General features: G+C 40.8%; 2 protein-coding genes across 2 annotated transcripts; both read left to right on the top strand.

Moving 5' to 3' along the window:
• Window positions 1–1,563: 1,563 nt before the first annotated feature.
• Window positions 1,564–14,785, top strand: ppp1r21 (protein phosphatase 1, regulatory subunit 21). The gene is made up of 22 exons (XM_062430552.1): window positions 1,564–2,203; window positions 4,368–4,436; window positions 4,563–4,709; window positions 4,906–5,007; window positions 5,100–5,264; window positions 5,355–5,413; window positions 5,507–5,601; window positions 5,840–5,892; window positions 6,167–6,316; window positions 6,440–6,541; window positions 6,633–6,721; window positions 6,807–6,943; window positions 7,109–7,201; window positions 7,705–7,832; window positions 8,656–8,805; window positions 9,157–9,249; window positions 10,147–10,401; window positions 10,795–10,830; window positions 11,021–11,137; window positions 12,144–12,242; window positions 12,359–12,487; window positions 13,118–14,785. Exons 1-22 carry the CDS (start codon window positions 2,144–2,146, stop codon window positions 13,145–13,147), a joined length of 2,358 nt encoding a protein of 785 aa, XP_062286536.1. The 5' UTR covers window positions 1,564–2,143; the 3' UTR covers window positions 13,148–14,785.
• A 971-nt stretch (window positions 14,786–15,756) lies between these two features.
• Window positions 15,757–24,488, top strand: LOC133991626 (stonin-1). The gene is made up of 4 exons (XM_062430105.1): window positions 15,757–15,915; window positions 20,968–22,893; window positions 23,052–23,254; window positions 23,342–24,488. Exons 2-4 carry the CDS (start codon window positions 21,042–21,044, stop codon window positions 23,405–23,407), a joined length of 2,121 nt encoding a protein of 706 aa, XP_062286089.1. The 5' UTR covers window positions 15,757–15,915; window positions 20,968–21,041; the 3' UTR covers window positions 23,408–24,488.
• Window positions 24,489–26,797: the final 2,309 nt, after the last annotated feature.

Raw genomic sequence — 26,797 nt, forward strand, 5'->3', positions numbered from 1 at the left:
GCAGAGGAAATGTCTTTTTTTATGAAACAAAATAATCACACAAATGTCTTTTTTCACAAATACTTTTTCAAATTTAATAAGAAAAACACAGTTATGATTTCTTTAAAGCGATAGTAATACTATGTGGGGAAAACATGGAGAGATTATATATGGATTAGGTGAAATTAATCGTGGAGGATTTGAGCGGTGATGGCTGCATTAGCAACATGTCATTTCACTTCTAGCTCAAACGAGGTCATGTGTGAGACCATCCTACACTGTGCAACAAACCGCGTGTGATTTCTGGCCTTGTTTTTGTTAATGCAACCTCTACCATACTCAGCAGTAAATAATTTATCAGTGACATCACAGCACCGAAATGTAAATGGCATTAGGGCTCTTAATGGTAAGGTAAAAGGAGTGGAAAGGATGTTTTCTTTTTGTGTGATTTTGTGATCATATTCAGACCTAACAACAATTACCATTAAATGCACAAATAGGTACAGTATATTACAGTATATTTCAGTAAAAACACAAAAGTATAAATTATATTATTTGACAATTATTATTATTGATATCCACTTCCATATCTCATTCTAACTCATATTGTGTATACTGCACTGTGTAGATGTATATAGATTTGATTATTTTTAAAATTGTTAACTGTACATATATATCCTGTTAATGCACACATATAGTTTATTTACACACAAATGTATGTTTACATATTTATTGGTACTCATAGTTCTGTTTAACTTTCTTGGACTGTTATGTTTATGTTTATTCTTTAATGTTAATCTTTATTGCTTTTTCTGTTGACATCTGGACCACACTGAATTCCTTGTGTTTGCTACTTGGTACAATAAATAATTCGGATTGTGCTGTGAATAATATGTTTTAACAATATTTAATGGTTGTTGCTGGTTGAGGTGGGGCTGTTGGGTAGTTTATATAAAAAAACATAATTGTATCTGATATAATCATACACTCACTGGCCTCTTTATTAGGTACACTTGTGCAATCTAATTTAATCTAACACAACAGCTCTGCTTTAAATTCTACATTTATGAAGTTTATACAGTTCCAGTTTTTGTTGACATTGTCAAGAAGGTGATAATTCTACTTTATGTTTATTATTGAGGTTGTAGCGGGTGATGCTGGTGTATTAGGGTGTATTATATTAAATGGTATTCCATATATTTAGTCAACTCCATTAACATACATGAGGGTGGTAAAATATTAGGAACAGAATTTCAATATAACTCAGTACGACTTCAGTAATGAACATTAGAATGATCACTTTTTGGACAATCTTGAAAAAAACTGAAAATGTATAAAGTAGAATTTATGGAAGAGCTGTTGTATTGGATTGAATTAGAAGATTACACAGGTGTACCTAATGAAGTAGCCGGTGAGTGTGTGTTTTTCATGTAAAATCTGAATCCATCCATCATCCATGAACTATCTCAGTTGCCCTCCTAGTCTTTCAAACGCTAGGCGGCGCCCTGCTCAGACTAGTCTGCTGTTTTGTGACCTCTCACCTCTGTGCTGGTTGTCTGCTCGGCTTTCATGCGAGGAGGATTTTTGTGGGTTGGAAAAATGAAAGTGTTGTAGGGGATGAATGGATTGTCAGGGATGTGTCGCTAGCTCAGCAGCAGCCACACTCTCTCTTTAATCAGATTTTGCCGACGCAGCGGGTCTACACGGACGCTGTCAGACACCACTGACCTACATGTGCCGGTCGCTGTATCAGGATTTGTTTTGCTACATATAGCCAGTTAGCTGCTAGCTGGTTAGCTAGTAGTGCTAACTTTTTAAAAAAAAGCAGTGCTGTCAAGTCGGAATAACATCCGGCATCACAAAGTAGCATTGGTTATATCATATGACTACCAGGACTTAAGACCGTCATCCTGTCACAATGTATCCGATGTTTTTTTCACCAATTAATGAAATAAGCCGCCCTGAAAAAGATTATAATAACAACAGCGGGCTTGCTAACGTGTGTTAGCCTGTTGACAGCTGAGCTAAGCTCCACCGTCAACATTTAAAGCAGCTGACGGTGTGAAGAAGCGTTCTGAACCACCGTCAGCTAGGAAAACCTTACCAACAGTGAACACATAGTATTAATATCTTTTTAATATCGGCACTGACGTTTCCAGCGACAATGGCTAACGTTACCGACCTGCAAACTAAATACAGTAAGCTGGCACAGGAGTACTCCAAGGTAAGCCACCAAGCTGTGTTAGCTGTCATTAGCCACTTTTCTAATGATATGTTTATTATATTTCTATTACCAAAGACAAGTGTTGCTCATTTTTCAGGCTTATCTACGACGCCTTTTTACAGCAGCTTATTATCATTTTCCCGGTCCACCTTAAAAAGTGCCATAACGCCTGTAGATAGCGTCGTTCTGTCATTTTCTGGCTAATTCATAAACTGGAAAACAAATGCAATGAAGTAGTGGCTTTGACTTGATACTTAATTGTAGCATTTATTTCTTATAGCCTTTATTCGTATTTCAGTCTTGTGCTATTTCTGTTTATTTGCGTCGGTCCTACTTGCTCAATATTAAAAACCGTCAACAAACTAATACCCCAGTATGAGAGGGGATATCCCAGAGAGTCGTAATCCTGAGTTTTATTCTTATTTAGTAGCATTTTTCCACACTGACCTCTGAACATGTTGAAGTGACATGAAGTGGTAAAGTAATTTTCAGTCTCAATGCTATTTCTGCCGATATGGTGGATTTTAAGGAGGACCGAGCATCAAAAGCAGCCAAGTTCAGTGCTGTAGCATATTTGCACATGTACGACACAGAAAGAGAAGGTATTTGAGTTAAAACCACACCTTCAACAATGAATCGATTAGTTGCCAACTAATAAATTCATTTACTATTTTAATAATCAATTAATCATTTGGAGTTGTTTTTTAAAAGAAGAAAATGTTCAAATTCTTTAATTGAAACATCTCAGATGTAAATATTTTCTGTTTTCTTTAGTCATCTTTGAGAGTAAACTCATTTTGGGGATATAGACAGTTGGTCGGGACAAAACAAGACTTTCAGGTAGCATCTTGAGCTTTGGGAAACAGTTATTGACATTTTATAGACCAAAAGAGCTATTAATCGAGACAGTTATTGACAGATGAATCGATTATGACAGTAATAGTTAGTTGAAACTCTCCATGTAATGCTGGGTTGTCTGTGTAATCAGATACACTCAGCTGCTGGTTAATTAGTTACACCTAGCCATAACTAATGCAGTCCAACACAGTGAATGTTTTTCCAGTTTTTGTTTAAACCGTTTAAGAAATCTGTTGACTCAACACTGAACTTTATGGTCATTCTGTTGACTTGTATTGTATTATACTGAGAATTGTTCATAATTTGTTGGCCAGCACATTTATATGAATGAGAGTAGGTAATATTAGATCAGTAATAACATTATAGAGTCCTACCGGTGTAAAGCAGTACAGCTCAGCATCCCCAACAAACCAGAGACTCTTAAATAATAATAACGTTGAAACAATGTTCTTTGAAACCGTTTTTAAAAAAAAACTTAACTTGATAACTTTCATGAAGGTAGGATTTTTGGCAGGACTGTGTTGGCTTTAGCAAAGAGGAACTAAACTGGCATTTGAGCAAATATTGATATGATATTGACGCTGTGATAAAAGATTATATATATATAACAGGTTTGAAGTTGTAATGTACCAATCTTTAGGATTTCATTATGTTTAAATCAATACAATATTTGAGTTTCATACCCTAAATATTATTTAGATTTTTTCACATTCATTCAGGTCGACCTCTTTGTTAAATTTGGACTTTTAAAGTTGCCAAAACACCCTGTTGTTCAAATGCGATCAACATTTTTCAAAGGCTAACTTGTTGTGTCACCGAAGCCTGTGTTTCTGTGTCAGCTGACAGCTCAGCAGTGGGTGCTGTTTCCTGTTTGACTCTGATCTCCCTGTTAGCCAAGCACCATATCCTGCTCAGAAAGTGCTGACTATGTAACTATCGCTCATAATGCTACGGTCGTTAACTATGTGTTAAAGACCATATGACCTGCTCTAGTAAAAATGTAATGAGTATGAATTTGATAAAGACCTAAAATCACACACACAAGCTAACAGTAGGAGAGAGGTGCTCTGTCTGTATAATAGACAAGTGTGCATTAGATGCTTCGTTCAGCTTAGGATTACAGTGTGGATTTCTAAAAAGAAAACCCTTTGTGTTCACGCTTGACGTAGTTAATGATTAACCTATCACTGAAGATTTATACATTTAGTAAGCTATCTCGAACTTTTATTCACAGCCAGACGCCCGAAGAGAACTGATCATTATGTTTTATGTATGTCTCAACATTTTCCTCTGTTTCTTTTAACAGCTCCGTGCCCAGAACCAGGTGCTGAAGAAGGCAGTCGTGGATGAACAGGCCAACTCTACCTCCTTAAAGGTAAAGTGACATATAAAAATAGAAAAATAATGCTGCCTTATTTGCCATGGACCCTTTATATGAAGACATAGACAACATTGTTTTGCCCGTTGTGTGTTATTCATTCTGCTTATTTTTACTCATCAGGACCAGCTGAAGCAGCGGGACCAGAGCCTGAGAAAGCAGGAGCAGGAGATGGACAGTCTCAGCTTCAGAAACCAACAGCTGGCCAAGAGGGTGGAGCTGCTTCAGGAAGAGCTGGCTGTCAGTGAAGCCAAGGGCAGAAAGGGGAAGGTGATCACGAGGGGAGGGGGGTACAAAGGAGTGGCAGAGGAAACAGGATGCATTGTGTAGTTTCTGTAATGATCATAATGTTCTGATTGCAGAAATATTACTTTGAGTTATTATGAACTGTACAAACTACAATTACCATTCACAATTAAACACAATGTTTCTAATGCCATATTTTCTGATTAAAATCTTCTTTTAGACTAAAGGAGATTCCCCCTCACAGCATGGCATGCAGACCCAGAATGTTTTTGATGAGGACCTGCAAAAAAAGATAGAAGAGAATGAGCGACTTCATATCCAAGTAAGAATTTAAAGTAAAGTAAAGTATTTAAACCTAAAGAACTGGGGAGTGAGTGCATGTGACGCCTCTGTTTTCTGCTGTGCGCTGATTAGTTCTACGAAGCAGACGAGCAGCACAAGAGGCAGGAGGGTGAGCTGAAGGCTCGGCTTGAGGAACTGGAGAAAGACTCTCAGCAGCACCAGGCTGTGGTGGACGGACTCACCTCTAAGTACATGGAAACTATCGAGAGGCTGCAGAGTGACAAGGCACGCTTAGAGGTGAGGATGAGGTGGAGGATGATTAACAGCCCCACGGTCAATTTTAATGGTGTAAATTCTGAAGTGTGTATTTTGATTCTCTTCTGACAGGTGAAGGCACAGACTCTGGAGAGAGAATCGAAAGAGTGTAGGTTGCGAACAGATGAGTGGTACGTTTGCCTTTTATTCACAGTTCGTTCTGGTTCACAACTTAGTCCGAGTTAATGTGTCAGGTTAAACTGTTCTTTATTTTCTCGCCGCAGTCAGCAGCAGTTGAGGCGATGCCAGTCGGAACTCAACAGGCAGGTGAAGCAAAGCAGCAGTGTTATCCAGGAGAAAGTGCCCTTCAATGACACCAGTGAGTATCTGGCACTGAGCCACTCAGACTAAAACAAGGTTAGATCTCATACGAAGAAGAGATCTATTTGTGGACATGTATGTCTTTGTCACTGATCCTGTAAAAACATTCGGCCCTGTAGTAAGTAGTGTAATGTCACACCAAACTGTAACACTGCATGTGAGGCAGCAGGAGGCTAAACCCTTCAAGCAATGTTTATTTTCTCTGGTTGTAACCTCTCTTTTCTCCCATCCTGCAGAATTTAGTGACTTCAACAGTCTAAATGTGCCACCACACAATCGCAGGCATCAGGTGGGTGAGAAAACAGAAGCAGTGTGTTGCTTTGTACATCACATGCTCACTTTTTAGCTCCAGCGACACCTGTGTAACTTTGAATTACTCTTTTCTCATTCACTGGTTTGTTTTTAAAATACAGACTGCAAAGTTTTATCATCTCAAACGGTTCTAGCACACAGCCAAGGACACTCAAAATATTATTTAAGAATTCACAAATACTCATTTATTAACATGAATTGAAAGAAAACAAACAGTGGTGTGTGTGTATGTGTTCTTTTTCTTGTTTCAGCTCAAAGCACGGGATGTTGCAGGTCAGGCTTTGGGCTTCATTCAGGACCTCGTGGCTGCTCTGCTGAACTTCCACTCGTACACAGAGCAGAGAGTGCACATCTATCCCTTGGACTCCTCTATTGAGCAAATCTCCCCTCTGAACCAGAAGGTGAGGCAGCGGGAAACAAGAACTACAGATATTACACATGAACCACAACGTGAGCTACATAAGATAGTAACACTGGTTGTATATAGGAATTAAATTAATTGTATAGGCTTTCTCTTTACCCAGTTTTCCCAGTATCTTCATGAAAACGCAGCCTATGTGCGCCCCCTGGAGGACAGCTTCCTGCAGTTACACCAAAGCATCACAGAGGACACCGTTACAGTGCTGGTGAGTACTTTTTTTTTTAACTGGGTTTGTTCTAAACTATGCTTATATATAATATTAATATTAACATTAATTGTTTTTTCTTGAACCGTAGGAGACTGTGGTCAAGCTGAAGGGATTTGCTGATAACTTCTCTTCGTACACCCATTTTCTACAAAAGATTCTTCCCTACCAGCTGAAAAGGTCAGCGCTGTGTGTGCGTGTGTGTGTGTAACAGAAATGGAGTGGAGGAGGCTGTATTGATGGTTATCTTCTCTTCACCCTCCAGCCTGGAAGAAGAGTGTGAAGCACCTCTTTGTACTGCCGCCCTTCGTGCGAAAAACCAGGAGCTGCAGAATGACATGAAGAAAGTAACTTCTGTCTTTGAGAAGCTGCAGAACTACATTAACCTTTTGGCCTTACCCAGTACGTTAACATAAGACATCTGAGCTGTTTTTTCATGAAATTTCTGTCTGTTATCCCAGTTATGTCTTTTTTTTTTTTTTACTGTTTGGAATTGGCTCCCTTTTCCTAGTGTGTGTATGAAGTGATAAGAGGCTTGTTTTTACAAATGGCTCCATTGTGTCTCAGGTGTTCAGCAGGATGCCATGCCACAGAGCAGCACCTCCGCCGTCTTCACCCAGCTGGCTGCCTGCCTGCACAGTCTTCACGACGCCATTAAAGGTGAGCAGCACCGTGAGACATTTGTGACCCACAGCCACTTCACAAGCACTGTGACACAACACAAAGATTCACTCACACTACCGCCTTGCTGTGATTGCCGCTAAATACCCACAAGCCCATTTTTGTACACAGTAAATATCCAGAGGCTCCAGTGTATCGTCTATCACACTGAGTTGCCAAATGGAAGTATAATTTAGTTCGCTCTAACAGAGAAGAGCCACGTTTGTACAACGGACACATTTAGCTGAGTGGAAATGTTTGGTGCAGACTGCTGTTTGCTGTTAGATGCTGCTTTTGTGGACACAATAATAACTACAAACCTGCGGCTTTATAATGTTTATATAATGTGAAAATCCACAATAGATCATCATCGTCTACACCCCAACCAGTGAAGAAGCATCCTAAGTTATCAGCCCTTTGTTTCAAAATACAGCAGGAGAATTAAAGTCAACAGGTGGTGTAAATTCCTCTCCTGCTGTTTTGTTTCCTCCCTGTGTGTCCAGAAATGTCAAAGCACTACAACCAGAAGGCCGGCTTAGAGCAGGAGCTCCCAACTGTCACCCAGAAGCTCTGCACCACAACAGAGTGTCTGCTGGGATCTTTGGGCTCGCTGAACAGCAGCACCGGCAAGGTATGGCCACCAGGGGGCAGGCAGCAGCCAGGTTCATGTTCCCTATACCATGTTTTTTTGGCTGGACCACAGGACCCAGCCCTGTAAATGCCAAAGTCAGTGACTGACCGACTGACTGACTGACTGACTGACTGAATTACACAACTGACCACAGCCGGGTGTCGCCACGTGTCGCCACTTCCTGTATTCGTCGTTTCAAGTAAAAAGCCCTCCAGTGTCCAGTACATGGTTCAGCCTCATTCTAGATTTTGACTGAGTCTCATTTTTTTCAGCTGCAACACATTAAGGCTTAATTGTAAGCAGCAGAGAGTTTTCTCTGCAACTGGATCATGGTGGTATTTTGCCGCTGATGTGAGAACACAGAGCGGCAGGACTCAGGTGGGCAGCAGTTAAATGCTCAAAGATACCGTCCAAATCACGGTTCGTACAGCTGCTCCCCAGTCAGAGTAAGCGATAAATGATTTCCCTTTGGGAATCAAGTGAACCGTTGCCTGAGATGTGTCTGCTGTTGGGAAGCACAGTCCGGTGGGCTGTAGCTTTGAATAACACGCTGGCACACGATATGTGGAGTGAGCTGCATTTTGAGAACGATCATCTCTGCAGGCAAAAGCTTAATTGCTCAGACATTTATCATCCTCGGTGGTGAAATCCTCCCCCTGCTGTAAACAAACTGATTAATTTGAGGCACAACAGAACGCTGAGTATCTGCATTGAGAGATGTAGTCGTTAATTAGTGTTTTTTTTTTTTTTTGTTAAAGCTAAAGAGGATGCTAATATCTCTTCCGTTTTAATGATATGAGGTTATATTCCTGTTTTCTCGCAGATCGCCACTTTTTTCAGCAACAACTTGGACTTCTTCACGTCATCAGGCTACAGTCCAAGAGGCAGCACAGCAGCCCTCAACCCCTTGCAAGCAGAGAGCATGCTGGCCAACAAAAAGAAAGCAGCTGCCTATATTCACGCTATCAGAAAGGTGAGTTTATGCTTAAATGTGCTGGATATTACTAGGTTGCGGCTGGTGACAAAGGTGAGCAGGCCTTTGCAGTTAAAAAAAAGACTTCAGAACAATTCTAATTAAGATTAAGCAGGCTGCATCTGTAACATCTTATAAAGTCTCAAAATATTCTTTAATGAGAAAGCCTTTGTGAATTAATGTTTTTCACATGGTCTTTTCCACATCTGCTTTTTCTTTGATTTGTATTATTATTACTATTATTACTATTTTTTCATTTATTTTCCTTAGAAAACCCTGTGTAACGTTGATAAGATATTATTGATATAAAATGTTTTTCTTTAATAAATTACTGTTTTATTTTTCATTCAGACCAGGCCACAGTCTGTTCCATACAGAGAAGCCTTATCAAACCGTCGTATACTCACCAGCTCCACCGAGAGTAGAGAAGGTCTCACTCAGCAGGTACGACACTCAGTTTTGCTTAAGAAAACTCTTTATATTTTTTCTGTCGGTTCGAATTTGAGTAATTTAATGATTTTATACTGCACGTCACTTTTTAAAAAGGTTACATCTGGCCAACGGCTACAAGCGGCCACTCTGCGTTATGTGGACCATGTAACCATGAATGAGTCAGAGTGTCGGCAAGGGTTGGTTGCCATGAATGCAGCGGTATAATAACAGTGATAAAGACAAAGTCATGACATGTTTCCATGTGTTTCTAAGATTAAAGAAGAAGCTGGACATTTGGGAGCATTGGAAATACAAGACCAAATGCATCACTGGATGTTTAGGAAAGGCCATATGTTTTTTGATATTGTTCGTTGATAATGGTGCAGAAATCTAAACAAAAACAGGGACATCTGCTTCACAATCATACAGAGTCATGTGAGATTTCAAACAGTTGCGCTGTGAGGACAGGGTGTGAGCTGAGTGGCTTTGCCAGTGAGGCAGTAAATATAATGTCCTGAACAAGTTGAAAACATATGAGGCACTTTAGACAAATGTGTGATTAGGTCCATATCCACCTGGTTAAACTTATCATTGAAGCACATACAGTTTCAAACACTGTCATAGCAGAAGAATTAAGCATTTTGGGCTTTTGCCATCTGAGCCTCCAGGTTTTGGAAGGAACTGTGTAAAGAGCTCAGGATAGCAGAATCCGGCCCCAGAGGCTTTTTTCAGTTCTCCTCCTGTGTTTCATCTGCTCCACAGATAGATTGTTATTATCATTACAAACTGCTTTGTTTTATAGTCTCCCTACTTATTCCTAAATACTGCTGCCCTCTCCCAACCTTGGCTCAACCCTCTTCCCACAAGCTCACTGTCCGCTCCTCTCCTCTCCCCGTTGGCCTCCCGCAGGTGCAGCAGAGCCAGGAGAAGATTGCTCGGCTGGAGCAGGAGAAGGAGCACTGGCTCCTGGAGGCCCAGCTGGGGAAGGTGCGGCTTGAAAAGGAGAACCAGCGCATTGCAGACCTGGAAACACAGCTCGCAGCAGCTCTAGGGGGAAGTCCAAACTCGCAAACAGCTGCAGCCGGTACACTCGCACAGAGTCACGATGAAGCAGATACAGAGCTGAAAGCTGCAGGAAAAGAGTCAACGCTGTGCACCAGCCTGGTACAGTCACTCTTATTGGCTGTTCCACTTGACGTTTTTTTGCTTGCAGAGGGAATTTTCTGCCCGTTGCATGGATGTCTGACTTGGTTCAACAAAGGGAGTATTATTGTTCTTGCTTGTAGCTCCCACGCTAAGCAAGTTTTTGCTTAATAAAACTCGGACTTCCAATGTGCTGATGTGGCAGAACAGAAGAATACCGTTGTTTATGCAAGTCAGTACAGAGTTCACAGGGCACCCACAATCCAGAGCGGTTGTCTCACCGGTCACAGTGCATTGGCTTTTATTGTTGTTATCCCCTACACTGCTAGCTTGTCGTTGCAGTTTTAGAGGCCTGTCTGTGCTTGAAGTGGATTTTATAATCTCTCTGACTCGTCTCTTATATCTTATCACCAGGTCGGCATGTTGTGCACAACACCCACAGTTGAGCATGTGAGTTGTCATACACTTTACATACAAATTCTTAAAAATATACAGTAGGGTCCTAAAGTCTGGGACCCCTTGGAGAGGTGGTCTCAGACTTTAGGACGCTACCTACTGCTTATAAAAATAGCAGTGAAATCAGCACTTTAATGAAGAAAAAGAAACAAAATCTAATCTCTCTGAATGTTTTTGTCTGCAGGTGGGAGACGAGGAGTCCAGGGAGCATCTTATAAAGACTCACTACATGACCAGAGTGGGGGAGCTCACCACTCAGCTCCAGATTTCTGACAGTAAAGCAGTTCACTTCCACTCTGAGGTGACGCCCTCACTCAAATGTTTATCTAAAAAAAAACAACTTCTCGTAGAGCAAAAACTGACCTTTTCATAGCACACACAGCTTTTCTTTAACATTGCAAGTAAATAAGCAAGGTGAGAGTATGGAAACTCTTACAGGCCAGCCACTGTTTAAACACCCACGTACATTTAGTGCAGGTGCAGAACAGTCGGTCACCCTGTTCCTTGTGTGCTCCTTGTGTTCCTTTCTATAATCATAGCAACTATTTTTGTCTTTAATTTGCTTGAGAACAGGGAGATTAGAAACCGACCCAAAAGTTAACTGCGTGTTGCTGTGTTTCCTTGTTCTTTTCTCTTTGTCCTTTGTGTTTTGAAAATGTCTCTTCAGTTCTATATTACGTACTTAAATGTTGCCTTTTTTCCTGATAAACTGACACCTACTATTTTTAGTATTATGAAGAGGCTTGATCTGAATGTAGATATTTGTCTAAGTGACATCCTGTCGCACTGTAACTAACTGACATGTCAGTCATCTGCGTTTTGTATCATAGCAACAGGAAAGCAGCTGATCTTGAGTCAGTGTCTAAGGTATTAAACTGTCACTTTTTCAAACATTTGAATTTACCTTTGATGCCATCAAATATTGTCATTTGTTTTTTTGATCAAATTTTGAAAGACAATATACAATGATAACCAGTGATAGACATAAAAATAAAAAATAAAAGTAGACACAATAGTAAAAGATTAACAGGGTAAAAAAGGGCAGAGAAAAGGAGAAAAAAACGAAAAAAACTAAACAGCACAAAATGAAACCCCACTCACTCCCACCACCCCAGCGCACCCCAGAACCAAATGGTACAAGCAGGCTAGATGGCTAGATCTTTTAATAATATTGTCATTTCTTAAAGAAATATATGCCTTTTATTGCAGCCTTTGAAAAAGATCTGTAAAGCCTTGTACCCACGCTGTATACCTACATGGGGCGACTCTTTTTTTAAAATTGTAATTATGCTCTTCCCTTTTTCTAGTGTCGCGCTTTGGCCAAGAGATTAGCTATTGCAGAGAAATCGCGGGAGACGCTGAGCGAGGAGGTCAAACTGGCTAATCAGAACATCACACGCTTGCAGGTAAAATGCAGCCTCGTTATCCAAGAGCTTCCCGTTCCTCCTCCCACGATTGTTCAGTTCTTCCGACACAGGAGACACTCGCATCTCATTGTAACTGTGGTGTGTGTGCCTTACAGGATGAGTTGGCTACGACTAAAAGGAGCTACGAAGACCAGCTGAGCATGATGAGCGACCACCTGTGTAGTATGAACGAGACGCTGAGCAAACAGAGAGAGGAAATCGACACGCTTAAACTGGGCAACAAGGTAAAGCAAGGATGTTTTTTTCCTGTTCAAACTCTTGTTAAGCCTTTTAAAATTTTAGTTATGTTTACTTTGAGTTGTTTTCAACTGTCAGCCTTTGTACGGAGACGAAAAAAGCTCTGTCACTAAACAGAAGTAACAAAAATCCATTGGCTTCAGGGAGGCTCTTTGGATTGAAACGTGATGTTGTTAAGTTTACTGTCAGTTACGAGGTAAACTGGGGAGGTCATTGGTGGTGTTGTGGTTGCTGCCAGGTCTGATGGGAAAAACACCTGCTGGAGCCATCTGAGAAAGTCATTAAGTTAAAGCCGCAGAAATGGAGATGCCTGATTTTTTTTTTTTTAAGTGTGCATGTTACTACATGCACGCAGCTGAGTGCATGTTGGGAAGTCGCAGGCCAGAACATGTTCGTCACCTGAAGGCAGTGATTTTCTCTGGAAGGTCAGAGACCAGCCCCAGCATGTTTGAAGATTTTGAGACCGAATGCAAATCTGAGCTACTGCACTTAAACGCAACACAGGGCTTCTAACTTTTTACCAGTCATAGATGCACCTTGTTTATAATTTTTTGCAGAACTGAGCTTTTATGTGTTTTTTTTCTTTTCTTTTTTTTCCTCTGTTCCTTTTTCTTTAGGGAAACGCCAAAAAGAACAAAGGTCGCTAGAGCTGCTTTCAAACACTGTGTTTCAAACACACTGGCTCTGTTTGGGATCACAAGGGCACCCCGAAGGAAGATGTGGACTGTGGAGCCTCCCAGCAGCGTCTTGGTACCAGTACCGCCACCGTCACCACAACCACAGGACGGTTACAAGAGCCTCAGATTATCAGGCAGCGGCAATACAAATGAACTATGTGGGGGCTTGAACATGTCTGACTGAAGTAGCTTCTTTTTTCCCCCTTTTTTCCATATCACAGCACCAGTTATAAGATAACATGATTTGCTAAAAAAAAAAACCTGTTGTGAATCTGTATCGGAAGCTGCTGCTTGACCTTTTGGTCAAAGCAGGCTGAGAGAGAAACAACTTTTTCCGCCCCAAAAGGGACAGAGGAAGATAAACAGCTGAAACAGTTGAAGTCATGACTTGAAGACCAAACCCTGTTGGTGTGTGTGTGTGTGTGTGTGTGTGTGTGTGTGTGTGTGTGTGTGTGTGTGTGTGTGTGTGTGTGTGTGTGTGTGTGTGTGTGTGTGTGTGTGTGTGTGTGTGTGTGTGTGTGTGTTTGCCCTGCTTAATGTACAGTACGTGTGAGAGAAATTGAAACTGCATTCTTACTGCTTATCTGTGGGAGGAGGCGAACTGAGTAAATGTTGGTGCGGCTGTATGTGTGCAGAGTGTCGTCTCATTGTGTGACTGTGGCACCAGGCTTTACAACATGTGAGTATTGTTTTACACTTAGATTTTCTTTTTTTTAGATTAAATTTGAGATTATTTGTGCAAGTGGTTGTGAGGGCCTGTATGTCTATATACAGCATAATATCCCTTCTAACACATGCGTCACAAGAAGAAGGGCTTTACAACCTCTGATGAACAACTAACAAGAGACACACTTGAATTCATTCCTCATTGTGGAAAATTTTAAGTGCTTTGGGGCCAGATTAAAGAAAAGATGTCTGCCTCTGAGCACTGATTAACTGTGTTTACCTAGAAGAAAAGGGTATGATGGACAAGTCGGAGCTTGTGAAATGGTGTCAGTTTGTCTGTGTGAAGTTAACTCTTAACACTAGTCATTTTTATCACCAAAGTAAGTGTGGATGTGCACTCAGAAGCTTGGTGTAGCACAGCACACTCTAAACTTCATGTTATATGGGTAAAAAGGGTTTATTGTGAATATACACTCATTTTAAATCAAGATATAATTGTACTGTATGATTTCTAAATATATATATATAGATATAGATATATACAAAAAGGCATTTATTCAGAGGTTACAACATTTTCCACACACTGCAATCTGCAGCTACTTTTTGGGTGTCTCCTATAAGGCTACATTACTGGGAAAAGTCTGAGTGGTTGGCCAATACTGTAACTGGTGCTTAGACAACCTGATTCATGAGTGCAGTTAAAGTTTACAATATACTTAGAACCTCTCTGGCTTGTACCAACATGATGAGCTGATTGAGAAAGACCCAGCAGTCCATTGAACCCTCTTGTTCGCCAGTCTACACCTGCCAGCAAACCTTTGATCGCAAAGATTTGCCAACGCCCCCGTAAATTGATCAAAAAGAATACTTGTATCCTCACAGTGTAACCTGTTTAAAAAAGCACATGTTAATATGTGAAACAAAATAAAAGCTTGCTCGACCGTGAAACGCTGGCATCACCTGGTTGTTCATGATCCTTGAATTTTGTCTGACCTAAAACTTTTGTGCTGCATGTCTGAGAGCTGGAGGAGTGTTGTTGCAATTTAAAATTGCCCATAATAAAAAGCAAACAGCCTGTAACACACCCTGACCACTGGGAAATGAGGCAGCACCATTTAACAGGACATATGAGAGCTGGAAGATTACTGTTTGATGGCGTCACTTTGTTTTGCAGGGGAAAACGTGTTGTGTCATTCTGGTTGAATTCATGTTGCTTTCATGTACTCTTGGTACACTGCTTGAGAGTCGCAAAAAACATCAGTAAAGACCACTTACAAAGTTTTTCCTCTGTGTATTCAAGAGCTTTGGGCTAGTGACGTAATCATAAACACATTTTGGCTGTTTTGTCTCGAAAGTTAAAGTGGCAGAGTGACCTAAATACCCTGAATGAAACTTTTTATCACATAGTTTTGTATTATAAATGACAACAGAGTTTGGAGTCAATTCTTACAAATAGTTTTTGTTACCCCTTTTCTACAGACTGTGGTTAACATTTTTATTTAAGTCCATCCTTGAAATCGTAAAAAAGGTGACTGACAGTAGGCACATTTTTAAAAAGATAAATTACCTGGGCTTACTTAACATGCACCCAGTTATATGTAATATGCGGTGTTAGTCGCTCAGTTTCCCTCTCCGTCTGGTTTATGATAGAACAATCTGCATCTCAGCCGTACTCTGAAATGCATTAAATTCAGCATGATAGCATTCACACAACATGAGCTTTTTAATTGAATTATATTTGCATTGTCTATTTACAAGCATCTGAGTCGACCGATTATATTCATTTACACCAATGGAGTGTGAGTATCAATGTAACTCTACTTTTTTAGTGACGTTTAAGTATACGGGTCTCTGTGGTAACGATATTTCCTACGGTCATGAACGCGGCACAGTTCATTCCTGCAGTGTCCCGCTGGAGGAGGACAGTCTGTGTGAACTCGGGAGGGGAAGCGCCGCGCTGTTAAAACTCTCAGGATTTACACTCTGCCATTTTGAGGAAAACTGGTCGACATCAGCGTCCATCAAACGTACAAGTCATGACCTGATTTGCTGAATAAAAACGCTGCGAAACTGTGAGTATTCACTAACATCTGCTTGCATTCACGTCTGTGTTTTCAAAAAGAGAGCTGCGATAGTACGGGTCACGTTAGAAAAACGACCTAAAATCGGTTTTGGTCCACTCTCCCCTACACGAGTATTGACTGTTGTTATTGTGAGTGAATGGCGCATGCAAAACGTGTGCAAAGTGGAGTTAGACAAAAGTAAAGCAGACTGACAACTTTACTCAGGACTTAGTATCAAAACAATGGCGCAGAAGTGAGCCCAGAGGTGGGCCTCTGTGTCCCGGGACACGGGCCTGGCTCTGTTGTGGATGACAGCATGCTGGTGTTGTTTTCTTGCTCCAGGCTCAGTTGCTATGGACAAATAAAAGATTACGTTGTTTACCGGCAAGCTAACTCGTGTTTTTGTCTGGTGCGTTTACTGACCCCGCGCTGCAGGAATGCTCTGCAACAATGTTTCAAGTAGCTCTTAAACAAGACAAAACATATCCACTCATGTTGCAGTGGAAATATGGAAGTTTTTATGTTTTAAGCTTCTTTTTGCATAAATTCATAAATACGTCTGTGTTTTCTATGGGCGCCGTATACGTGAGAGAATGCATTTTGGTCCATTTTTAAAGCAGATATTTCGTGTGTGATAGGTTAATGATGCATATAAAAAGTATGTTTTCCGGGTATTAGTCAGTTTCTAAGAACTCAATATAAAACATGAGTCACATAATTAATAATTAACTAATGACTGAGCAAACTGAATGCAGGGAAACAGTGGAAAAGTTTGTTACAGCTGACTCTGTCTCCCATTCATTCTTACTGGATTCTTTTTTTCCAGTATTGCATGTCTGATCCGGAGATTAAAGTCACCCTCCACTCAAAAATGTGTTTTTCCTCTTGTTCCTACAGTTGGATATTGAGCTTGAGCTTGACACTAGCAGGCTGCTTTCACATATGTAGAAAGTTGCTCTGTGTCCATTAAAAAAATCTGATTTTAAGTCGGAGGTCTACAAGCAGGATTTGTGACATCACAACTAGTTTGGTAGCAAATCCTGGTCTAATATTCAACTTATAAATGTGATGTGGAAACTTGAAGCCTCCAGTGCACAAACACTGAGAATGGACTTGACATTTCAATAGGAGACATATTGTGTCCAGCAGTCAAATGTGTTACAATAAAATGATTTGCATATTTATAGATTGTCATTTTTAACAAGGAAGATATAGTAGATATTGCCTAATTTTAAGGATTTTAATGTTGTAACTATATATTTTTTTTTCTACCAAAAATATGCCAGACACGTTATTGTTCCAAATAGAGTATTTATTTGTGTCTCAATACATGTGAAGAGGAGATCTTTAAGAAATGACTTGTAACACTAATTTATTCTGTTTTTAATGTGTACCGTCAGGGGGGGAAAACAGTAGTACCCTAACTTTATCCTGTGCTGTGTTTCTGATGAGCGCACAGAGCTCACTTTGCCACATTTTCAGCTCTGCACCCGATCACATAGTCATTGTGGTCACAACAGGAGTCTGCCCCTGTCAAATTATATAGGGGTAGGCTCTTAGTTATTTATATATTTTTCCTAATGAAAACACAGTGCTCGACAGTGCAAGAGTCCAGGAAATATCCAGAGATTATCAATCAGGAACTCATCTGGAGTCATCAGGAAGCATCTGTCTCCCAAGTTAAAGTTCATGGTTAAAAAAAAAGAGCTTTTTTTTGTTCTTTTTTTTGTTTCCACTCAGTCATCATTTTTCAGGCAGTTGGTTAAAATAGCTTCATGCCATCTAAGGAGTACAATTTGTAGATAAAATAACATGAAGTCTTGAAGAAAAAGGCCTTCAATAAAAAAAAAAGAAGAAGTAAATTACAGATAGGTCATATGAGACTGAGTGCCAAGTTAGTGTCATAGTCTCATATTTCTTTTAGTTTCAGCATGTGATCACAGTTCCTCTTTGTGGATTACAATTTGTCTTGAGTGTGTAATAATTTTCCAGTGTGTTCCACTTGACACATCAAATACAGACGATCCAGACTGTTCAGAGCTACGAGGATTCGCCTATCAAAATGCTGACTGGCCTCTTTTTACATTTAGCAACATTATGCCTCAGTTTGAGCCAATTATAATGATTAAGTGACTTCAGCTATCCAGTGCTCTGGCCTGAGCTCGTTATTTTACCTCCCCCTTATTTAGCAATGTAATAATCTATGATAAGTATAGTAATAATCAGTGATGATTTAGTGCTGAGATGCAGCAGTCTGCACTTTGTCTTTATTGCTGCGCTTCACTTGCTGTATTTGTGAGAGAAACTTGAGCAAACTTGTTCTTTATAATCCTTGTTTTTGCACAACAATACAGGTGCATGACATTGTGATGTTTTCTTAACTCTCAGGTATTGAGATAATAAATAAGGTTAACATACTGACATGTTTCAAATGTTTGCGAGCTGCCTAATTACTGTAATCAGCCTCTTTTTTAACTCTCTGTGTTTCTCAGACTCCATCTCTGTCACTGTTTTGTTAAGTTTGACACCCACTCACCAGAATTCATGACCTGTAAATTTGTTGCATTTTAGGAAACTGATCAAAATTAGATTAAGATAATATTTGTTGTCAGTTCACACGAATACAGCGTGCTGGTATTTCCTGTGTGCAAAGCTGCTTGTCCCAGAGGAATGTGTGGAATGTATTCTTTTGTCCTCTGTAGATTTAGCAGCGTCTCGTTTCTGTGCCGCCTTGCGAGTCAGAGAGCCCAGGAAGAAGAGATGGCAGACTGGGAATAAGTCTGAAAGACTGTCAGTAACCCCCTGTGGAGAACTCATCCTTCTCTGCGCCTGTCTCTTTGAACCAAAAACGGAGGGACTCCATAATATGGAGAGGCAGGGGGGGGTACACTTGCAGAAATGTCTGTGTGCCGTCACAAACATCCCCTCATTAGAAAGATTTACTCCAGTTTTTGACTGAAGACTTGTCAATCCACCACCCTAAATCAGAACCCCTACTTTCCTGTTTATTTATAGTTTGAGGAAGTTGCCACTGGATGTCTCCTTCACACAAGGCATGGCTGTGATCATGAAGGGAGGAGGGAGGCTGTAATTGAGGCTCTCTGGTTTCATTCTTTCTTTTTTTTCAAGGTTTTTATAGGGAGACGAGGCTTCAACACATTTTGGAAGTGGCTTTTCTGCGGCCTCTGAGCCTGATGTTGTTCAGCACAGAGCTGCCAGCACATCAAAAGATAGATTGTGATTGATTAGCAGGAAAATTAACTGCAAGATTATATAAAGATTACAACATGTTTACTCTCTGCCCATCGGCTAATTAGCCTGAATAAAACTGTAGTTTAGCAGCATTCCCACACTTCTTTAATATTTAATTCCTCTGTTTTCTTCAAAAACAAAAATCTGCACAACCAGAGTGGATGGAACATTGATCCTCACAAATCTTGTTTAAGATTTAAACAGCTTTGTTCCTTTCTGAAACTTCACGCAGTGCCAGCTGCTTTGCCACATTATACCTGGTTCTCACGGCTGACTTCATGCTGGCTAACGTTACTAGATCATGGTGAACTTTCTCATGGGAACATTAGAGCAGGCCTGCTATGAAATATTTAAATTATATGCATCTCAAAGCATATTTAGTCTTAAATGCAACGTTTTATCTCATCAATTTAGCATTAGAAAACCTTTTAACTTCCAAAACTTTTGCAATTGCGTTCCATTTAATAACATTAAAGTGTTCTTTTCCATGACATGTTTCCTTTATCTTTGTTAAACACTCCTCAGTTCCAGCAGCAGTAATAAGCTTCTACTTAGACACAGCACGCTAAATACCAACATGTTCACATTGGCACTGCTGACATGGTCATGTTTAACAGTTATGTTTACCATGTTCAACATGTTAGTTTAGCTTGTTAGCATGCTTATTAGCACCGAACGCAAAGCACAGCAGAGGCAGATGAGTATGTCCTGTGATTGGCTGGACTTTGGTCATAAACTGAATTATCAGACAGGCTTTTTGTTGAATTTTTGACCTGATGGTGGTGCTAAATGAAAAGTTAAGGGGTTACCATCATTATTACAATTCATCCTTTGAGGGACATGAGTGTCTCTACAAAATTTTACACTGTTTGAACAATCTATGTGATAGTTGTTGAGATAAAGAAGTCTGAGCTAAAGTGGTGGACAGACCACAGAGCCATGATGTTAGCATGACTCATACGCATTATCTCAGTTTCACAATCATCTGAGTCAATTAGTCATTATTTAAGGCAACAACAGTTTTGTAGGACAATATCTTTGTTAAGATTTACAATAAGTGAAGAATAAGTGCTGTTGTATTTTTCTTTGTCTGTGGATGTGGATTAATTCTCCTGGCTTCAAGCCTCCAATTAAGTAAAGGCCCATGAAATCCACAGCGCTGTATCATTTTCTTTATTGCTTGCTAAATAATCTAAAGAAGACCGATAATTTCAGCTGGCATTTAGTGGATTTTAACATATGAAAGACACATTTGTAAAGTTGGAAATTACAGTCTGTATTAAATAACTGCAGCACATTCAGAGTCAAGATCAAGATAAACAAGAATGTGACTATTAAAGAATTCCCAGAAGATTTATTTGACATTTATATAGCTAAAAGAACATACTCTATGAAAGATTGTCCACTAGTGTATTTACAGGACAGTTTGGTTAATAAATGTTTGTATGAAAAGCTAAGAAATCAGTAAAGCTCTAATATGTAGTGTCACTAAGAAAAAACTGCTGCTGCTCCAATGAGTGAGCTGCAAATGCTAACTTCAGCCTACATCAAGCGAGCCTTAGTTAATTGTGGAGCTGAGATATAAACTCATTGCCAGTTTTCAAGGTCAGTCTCTCATAAAGCTTTAATGAAGTACCTTCAGGAAATATGTTTTATTTATATCCCCAAGAGTTCTCGCTCTGTTTTTTCTACCAACAGGATAAATCGACTTGACAAATCAGAGCTGATCTTTTCAAAATCATGTTATGTTACCTCTAGAATATCTGGATTTCAGTGTTTTTATAATTTTTTTACTTTGTTTTCTTACAGAGGACAAAACCCTTGGAAGTGGGGGACAATTAACAAAGGAGGAACTGTTGATTCGAGCTGCTCACCGGTCAGCCATGTGTTCTACGAATCACTCAAACTGGGTCACATTTGAAGATGACAACACACCACTCTCGTCACCTCAGAAGCCCCAGCAGTCACCAGGGCTTATCAAATCATCGGTACCACGTCCCAATGGACTGAAATTAGTGCTTCCTCCGATCAGAGACACTTCCTGGAGCTTCAACAGTTCCCTGGAATCCCCTCAAAGCCAAACAAGTCTCAGTGGCAGTTCCTGTGTACCATGTAACACACCCTTTTGCACTCCTGTAAGTGGGGTTCCTAGCAGCGCATCCCCATTTCACTCTGGCACGTTGGAAAAGAACAACTTTTTCCGCAGTTTGTCGAGCACATCCACCACCTCTGTTCCCTCGCCTGCACCAGAGGCCCCGAGTCAAACCTCAGATGGACCAAGCCCTTTCCCTTCTTTCCAGGGCCGCTCAGGACACTTTAACCCCTTTTGGGATGACTCTAGACACAGCGCAGATGTGGGCAGCTCCTCCTCAGACTCAGAATCTGAAAACGCCCTACCACGTTTCTTTATTCGGACCAAAGACGGCAGTGAGCCTCCACGCGATCACTTCCAGAACTCCTTCTCTTATGTTTGCGACAAACTGGAAGGACTACAAACAGAGACGGACCACGAAGCAGGTACTGAAGGAGAAGGGGAGAGGCGGCTAAGTTGCAAAAACGAGGTACTAAGTGAGGGCTCATCTCAGTTTGTTCCTCGGGGGTTGTTTCGCAGCCAGAAGACAGACGGCTGGGCAGTGATGCTCAGAATTCCAGAAAAAAAGAACCGCATGTCCTCCAGACAGTGGGGTCCCATCCATCTCCGCTTGTTGGCAGGAGGCGTGCTGCAGATGTACTATGAGAAAGGGCTGGAAAAACCTTTCAAAGAGTTCCAGCTTCTCCCTCAATGTAGGCTCTCAGACCTCAAACTGGAAAGCCATGGCGAGCCCCGCAAAGTCCTCACACTAAAAGTAGAACATTACTCATACACAGAAAAGAAACGTTACCACCCGAAGCTGGAGGTTAATCATGAGGCGGAGGTGGACCAGCTGCTCAAGTTTGGCTCCACGGTACACGAAGATATGGAGGACCTGGTCGTCTCCATGGAGGAGGAAATCTTCAAACTGTCCGTGCCCCACCAACAGAGGCGGCACTATGAGGAGCAGGAGCTGGCGTTGCAGATCACAGATCATATATGGATACAACTGGATAAGTGTGGAGGAGTGATGGAGCGGACAGCCTCCACACAGATTCACTGTCTCGCATTTCTGAACGGATTAGGGGATTGTTTTCTCGCACTGAATGACCTCGGGCTGCTACGCTCCAACTCCAGCTACGGCTCCGAGGAGGGCAGTGAACTCTGGATGGAGATCACAGACTGCCATTTTCACAAATGTGTGAACGAGACGGAGTTTCAGAGGTCCCGACTGATTAAGTTCTCCCCTCCTGATGCGTGTAGGGTGGAGCTGATGCGCTACAAGACGATGCTTTTGGGTTGCACAGAAATTCCCTTCTCAATCAAAGCCGTGGTCACAGTTCAAGGCGCCTACGTGGAGCTCCAGGCCTTTATCAACATGTCGGGGAGCTTCTCCTCCACGGGGGTGTCTGACTCGTACCCACTGTGTGAGAATGTGGTGATACGTGTGCCGGTGCCGGGCGATTGGGTCAAAGTGACACAAACGGTAGCCTTACTGCGACAGAGGTCACTAAAGGCCCGCATGAACAGAAATGCTTGCTTGGGCTCCATCAGTGCTGCAGATTCACAGCCTGTCATGCAGGTTTCTATCGGCACAGTCAAGTATGAGAATGTATATTCGGCCGTCGTCTGGAGGATCGACAGACTGCCTGCAAAGAATACAGGTAACACATTTTTTAGAGATGAAAATTTAGCCTAGCACCACCATCTGTCATATTATTTTCTCATTAGCTTGGCGGCCTCGGCCTCTCGTGGATGCGTTCAATATGTTGTATGCCACTCCAACTACACTACAAGTGACCTTTTGTTTTCTCCTATGCAGCTGTGGATCATCCTCATTCATTTTCCTGCAAGCTAGAGCTGGGATCTGATCAGGAGATCCCAAATGACTGGTACCCTTTTGTCACGATGGAATGTGAAATAATGGGCGCAGTTGTGTCGCAGACCAGAGTCAAGTCACTGGGCACTGTGAATGACATCCAGCCACAGAAACATGTGACCAGTTGGACGCGGTATCATTGTCAGGTAAGACATCTTGATGACGATGTGGATGTTATGATTTAGAAAATCTTTATTTACTAGCACCACTAATGTAAATGCCTTTTTTTATAGGTGGAAGTGGAGAAGAAATGGATTGAAACGGAGTCACAGAGGCAATCTGGGTGTATGACACAGTGATGATTAAAGAAGACAACTAAAAACCAACAAACCAACAAAAAAACAAGGGTGATGAGGGACTTTCTGCTTATCTCTGGTGGCAAATTCATCTAATTACATGTAGCCTGTTAGTATTTCCAATGGAGGTTTTGTATCCTTAACTGAGACTGAATAATTCTAGACTTAATAAACAATTTAACACGATCCTTTTGCCTAGCACTTTACATTTAATAGTTTAAATTGTAAAATTTCAGTTTTTATGAGTACTGTATATAAGCTTACATTTGCATCATCTGCACTGCCCTCCAGAATGATTGGCAGCCTGAGTAAATGTATGGCAAATGGGCTTTATGAGATAAACAACCTGAGTAATGAGCAGTAATGTTCCAGAAAAGCACATTTTTGAGTTATGTTTGCAGTAAGGCCCTTTTGATGCACACTTAAAACGAGTTGCGGTTCATGTAAATATTTAATTCCACATACTGGGCCTCAAGATTTCTAATGGCTCTACATTTCTTGTAAATTCTGTGTAAGTGCCAAGATAATGTTTTAGTGTTGTGCTGAAAGCATCTCAATATTCTGCAGTCTATAGAGAATTGGCAAACAACACTGATAATGTGGTTTGTGAAAGAATCACGAGACAAAACAGCTGACCATTAAATGTTTTGCCAAAAGTGCATTGGTTCAAAAAGCAGCTGCAAGCAGTCTTACTTTTGCCAAACACAAAGTGCATTTACAAACAAACTTTGAAGCTAACCAGCATATGCAACATATGGCGCTAATATAATTTATTATGAAAGCTGCATTTTAAATGAGATATGATCTATTTTTCTGTGCATGAAATGCAACTCATTACTTTTGCTGCTTACCTTGAGCTGACCTTTGACTTCATACCAAGGTTGTATTCTGGAGGACTGTAATTTTATTTAAGCAAATCAAATGTTTATTATTTGATCTTTTTTGCCTATGGTTTGTGAATGAGTTGGATTTAAAGAATGGTAAAGCTTCATGGTGAAAAAATAATGTCTTCAATGATTTATGCGGTACCTGGCTTAAGCTGGATATTATGTATGTCAAGAGTAAAAGCTGAATTAAACCTGAATGACTTGTGTTACTTCTCCACAGATGACAAATTTATACATAGACTAATCAGCCATAACATTAAAACCACCAGCCTAATATTGTGAAGGTCACCCTTGTGCCACAAAAATTGCTCTGACCCATCGATGCATGAACTTCACCAGAACCCTGGAGGTCTCCTCTGGTATCTGGCACCAAGGCGTTAGCAGCAGATCCTTCTAGTGCTGTGAGTTGCCAGGTGGGGTTGTCATAGATTGGACTTTTTTCAGCACATCCCATAGAAAGATATGACGAATTTGGCCAATTCCTCAAACCATTCTTGAAAATGTTTTGCATTGTGTCAAGGTTCATTATCCTGCTGAAAGAAGCCATTGACATCAGGGAATAGTGTTGCCATGAAGGGGTGTGCTTGGTCTGCCACAATGTTTAGGTAGGTGGTACATGTCAAAGAAACATCCACATGAATGTCACGACTGAGGGTTTCCCAGCAGAATATTGCTCAAACCATCACGCTGCCTCCATCAGGTTGCCCTCTGGCCATCAACATGATCTAACCCTAACCCATGACCCTGTTCCCTTTTTGTGAGTTGTCCCTCTTGGACCACTTTCTGACTACGGCATACCTGAAAATTTCCACAAGACCTGCTGTTTTGGAGATGCTCATACTCAGTCATCTAGCCATCACAATCTGGCCCTCATCAAAGTTGCTGAGATCCTTATGATTGCCCACTTTTCCTGCTTCCAACACATCAACTTAAATAACTGACTGCTCACTTGCTGCCTAATATATCCCACCCCTCAAGAGGTGCCATTTTAAAGAGATAATCAATGTTATTCACTTTACCTGTCAGTGGTTTTAATGTTTTAGCTGATCGGTGTATGTAGAAGGTGATTATTGACATTTCACATGTATGGTGTAAAATGAATAGGCTTTCACTGCAAGATGCCTCATAAACACTGAGTGATGATTCTGTGTTTCTGCTTTACATTACGTTTCCCACAGAAGTAATGCATGAATGATAAGAAGTGCTATACTGGATGGTTGCAGTAAAACCCAGTGAACCCTAAAACCCAATTAGCAGTCATGTTGTAAAAAGGTAGAATCGATATCTATGCACAAACTGCCAGTAATATACAACACACCTGTATGTAGGCAGGTGTTATTCTTGCCCTGAAGGCCATATTGTAGTGTCAAAACTGCACATGATGGCCCACACAAAGCCTCCTTAGCGGTGGCCCCGTCAAACTGAAGAACTACACACACTGCATCACAATAACACATTGCAGTTATTCACCACAGCAAGTGTCAAAACAGCACAACTCAAATCAATTTTGCCCATCATCACACTATTTTTTTTTGATGACATATACAGCGGTGAGTGCTGACAGGCTGCTGTTCAATAAACTATCATTTGTAGGCAAAGTGCTGAACACTGTTATAGTTTGAATGCACATGCTGAAGGGTGAAGATCTCACCCTGTATTGAATTTTCCTCTTGGTGACCACATTGCTGACAAACTGTCCATGCTACAAGACCGTGTATTTTCAATATATAACTTCTCAAACCGCCTCTTAAGGTGATGAGAGTGAGCAAAGCCTCAACCTGCAGAGTCTCTGTGTAAATAAATCTTGTATGTTTTATATGGTTTGGGGTTATATAAGGACCTAAAGAGACTGTCTTCTTGTAAATTTGCCTCACTTCATAGAATTCGTAGGAGACCTTCAATCTGAGTCCAGAGTCGCTTTGTAGTGAGGTGACAGGTAAGTGTCTGTTGGTCTCGGCAACTGCAGCATCCATAGAAATGTCTCATGTTGCTGCACTCTCATCCTCATCAGAGGACTCAACCTACAATGTTTCAAAGGTGCCAACAACACCCAACAGATGCTAGGAGGAGGCAGGGGTCAAGGCTCCTGCTGTTGCTGTGAATCTATTGAGCACCAAGTTCAAAATGAAGGGTTTTGTAAAGGGTGGAATATTTTTAACTCCTGGTAGTGTGCACTCATGGGATCAGTAACTACAAAGCTCCCAGAGCTGTGGAAAGTGTGCAGCAGAGTAACCTTTCTATTGAAAGCAAGCAGAAAAGGAGACATGGAGAGGTTCTGTATTGAATGGAAGTCTTTGAGGGATTGGACAACCACAACAACCAAATACCATCAGTACAAATGGGATGTAGAGATACAACTGTTTTGTTTTTGTTTTTTAAATGTCCTCTAACTTTATACTAATTACTTGGAGGTTTCATGAGTAATTTGCAGGCATTATTTATATATTTTACAGAGGTGGTGCAAATTATTTATAACAAAAACAGACCATTAAAACAAGTATTTAGT

The sequence above is a fragment of the Scomber scombrus genome, chromosome 12 (genome assembly GCF_963691925.1).
Source record: "Scomber scombrus chromosome 12, fScoSco1.1, whole genome shotgun sequence".
Taxonomy (NCBI): domain Eukaryota; kingdom Metazoa; phylum Chordata; class Actinopteri; order Scombriformes; family Scombridae; genus Scomber; species Scomber scombrus.